We start from the raw sequence: 1,906 nt of genomic DNA, 5'->3' as shown, positions 1-1,906 counted from the left end.
GGTGCGGCCGGGGGCGGCCCCAGCCACTCTCCGCGTGGTGGGAAGAGTTGTTACGGTGTGAGAAAAGCCGCAATAATTTACTGTCGTTTAAACAACTGTTCTATCACCCCACGACCCCTTCCCACCCAGGAAGGGGCATCAGGGACAAAAAGGGAATCCACGAGGCTTGAAACATAAACAGATTTAATAGAATAAGACTAGATAATTAACATTAATAATACTAAAGGACCAATATTGATCCTGATACCAATATGAAATACACAGGATTACCCTCAGCCCATTCCGGCCATGCGCTCCCTGCAGGGGACAGCAAACGGGGGACACTGCCAGCGCTGTGGCTTCGGGAGGAAGGGAGGGCTCGGGGGTCCGGCACTGTGGCAAGAAGTTCTCAGGATGACAGCCATCGAGGCAGAGAGAGACAACTCCGCAGCAAACTTTCTGATTTATACCAAATGTGCTGTTCGTGGTATGAAATAACCCCGTTGGCAGCTTGGGTCAAGCGCCCGGCTCTCGCTCCTCCTCATCCCCACGACTGGTGAGCTCAAAACCACCGAGACCTTGAAGCCTGCCCACCATAGCTGGCTGTAAAGTACATATTTTCACCAGTTCAGACACTAGAGTCTTCTAAAAGTGCAGTTTTCCCAAGTATTAGAAGAGAAATTAGTCCCTGGGTTGCTCAAACCAGGACAACAGTCTAGTCAGCCCAGGAAAGGTCTTTGGGGGAAACGCTGGTGACCACATCCCACAGGGCAGCGATGCCGGGAGCATGTTCCCCATCCTCCCCAGGGCTTTGAGAACCCCTTCTGCCTCCCCAACTTGAACTCTGGAGCAGGTACGTGCCCTGGGCAGGAGGACTCAACGTTCATCTCTCGGAGCTTGTTGGAACGGAGGAACTATCCGCCCCGCTTCCCTGGGCTGGCTCCAGCCAGGCTCAGCCCCGTTTGTTAATGGGTAGCTATTCCCCAGGGCTTTCGTGTCGTGACCCCCCCAAGAGATAAGCACCCGGCCATGGTGGTGGAGCGCATATAAAGCCGTGGCCTCAGGTCCAGACAGCAGGAGAAGAAGGTCCAGGAGGCAGGAGAAGAAGGTCCAGGCAGCAGGAGAAGAAGGTCCAGGAGGAAGGAGAAGAAGGTCCCTCTTCCAGACACCCTCTGCCTATCTTTGCAGGAAAACCAGCCCGGTCTATCGCAAGGACCTGCAGGTAGGAGATGACGTGTGTGTGTGTGTGCGTTTTCCAGCATGGGTATAGGACCAGGAAGGTCCTATTTGAATCTGAAGGAGAAATTAATGCACCAGGTTCTCCCCTCCCTCCCCTGCCCTGAGTTCCCGCGAGGCGGCCCCGTGGCATTCCCATTCTCCATGCCCCCACACACCGGTGGCCACCCAGCAAGATCCAGCCCACTGGCTGTAAATCCTCATAGGTTTGGTGAAGATGGGGCCACCTTCGTTGAGCAGTTGTGGTTCCTCCCCTCTTGCCTCCCGGAGCTTTTTTGAGCTGCGGCTCTTCGTGCCTTGTCTCCCCCAGGCAGGAGCCATGGCTGTCCCAGTGGGTGCTGGGGTCTTCTGCAGGGGACGGGGTGCCATTACAAGCTCGGGGGGGCGGATTGAGGTCCCCCTTAAGCTATGGGTGTTTTTGGAGTCCTTACAGGTCTCCAACTTTTACTCCTTGAAAACCCTCAAGTGCTGCTCAGGCAGCTCCATCACCCTGAACTGTTTAAGGGCACTTGGTGCCCTTTCTCGCCATGAGGAACATCTGCAGGACTCAATCTCTTGCTAATCCCGGCTCTTCGCCACGCTTCTGCTTAACTCCTGTAGGGTTCCTGCATGCCGGCAGGGATGAATGCTGCAATGTCGCTGGTGGGAAGCCAAGGCGTTGTCTCGGCCACCGAGGGCCTCCCCGCCGCCG

The 1,906-nt window shown here is 55.7% G+C and overlaps 1 protein-coding gene across 1 annotated transcript in view; it reads left to right on the top strand.

The window, feature by feature from the left end:
• Positions 1 to 1,824: 1,824 nt before the first annotated feature.
• Positions 1,825 to 1,906, top strand: part of LOC104282839 (cytochrome P450 1A5-like) — a 3,236-nt gene continuing 3,154 nt past the window's right edge. Inside the window, exon 1 of the mRNA XM_009880968.1 lies at positions 1,825 to 1,891. Coding sequence (XP_009879270.1) covers positions 1,825 to 1,891 — 67 coding nt within the window. The remainder of the gene's footprint in view (positions 1,892 to 1,906) is intronic.

Source organism: Charadrius vociferus, unplaced genomic scaffold, assembly GCF_000708025.1.
Source record: "Charadrius vociferus isolate BGI_N301 unplaced genomic scaffold, ASM70802v2 scaffold933, whole genome shotgun sequence".
NCBI lineage: Eukaryota > Metazoa > Chordata > Aves > Charadriiformes > Charadriidae > Charadrius > Charadrius vociferus.
Note: the sequence above shows the minus strand (reverse complement) of the source record. Positions and strands in the feature narration are given on the sequence as shown.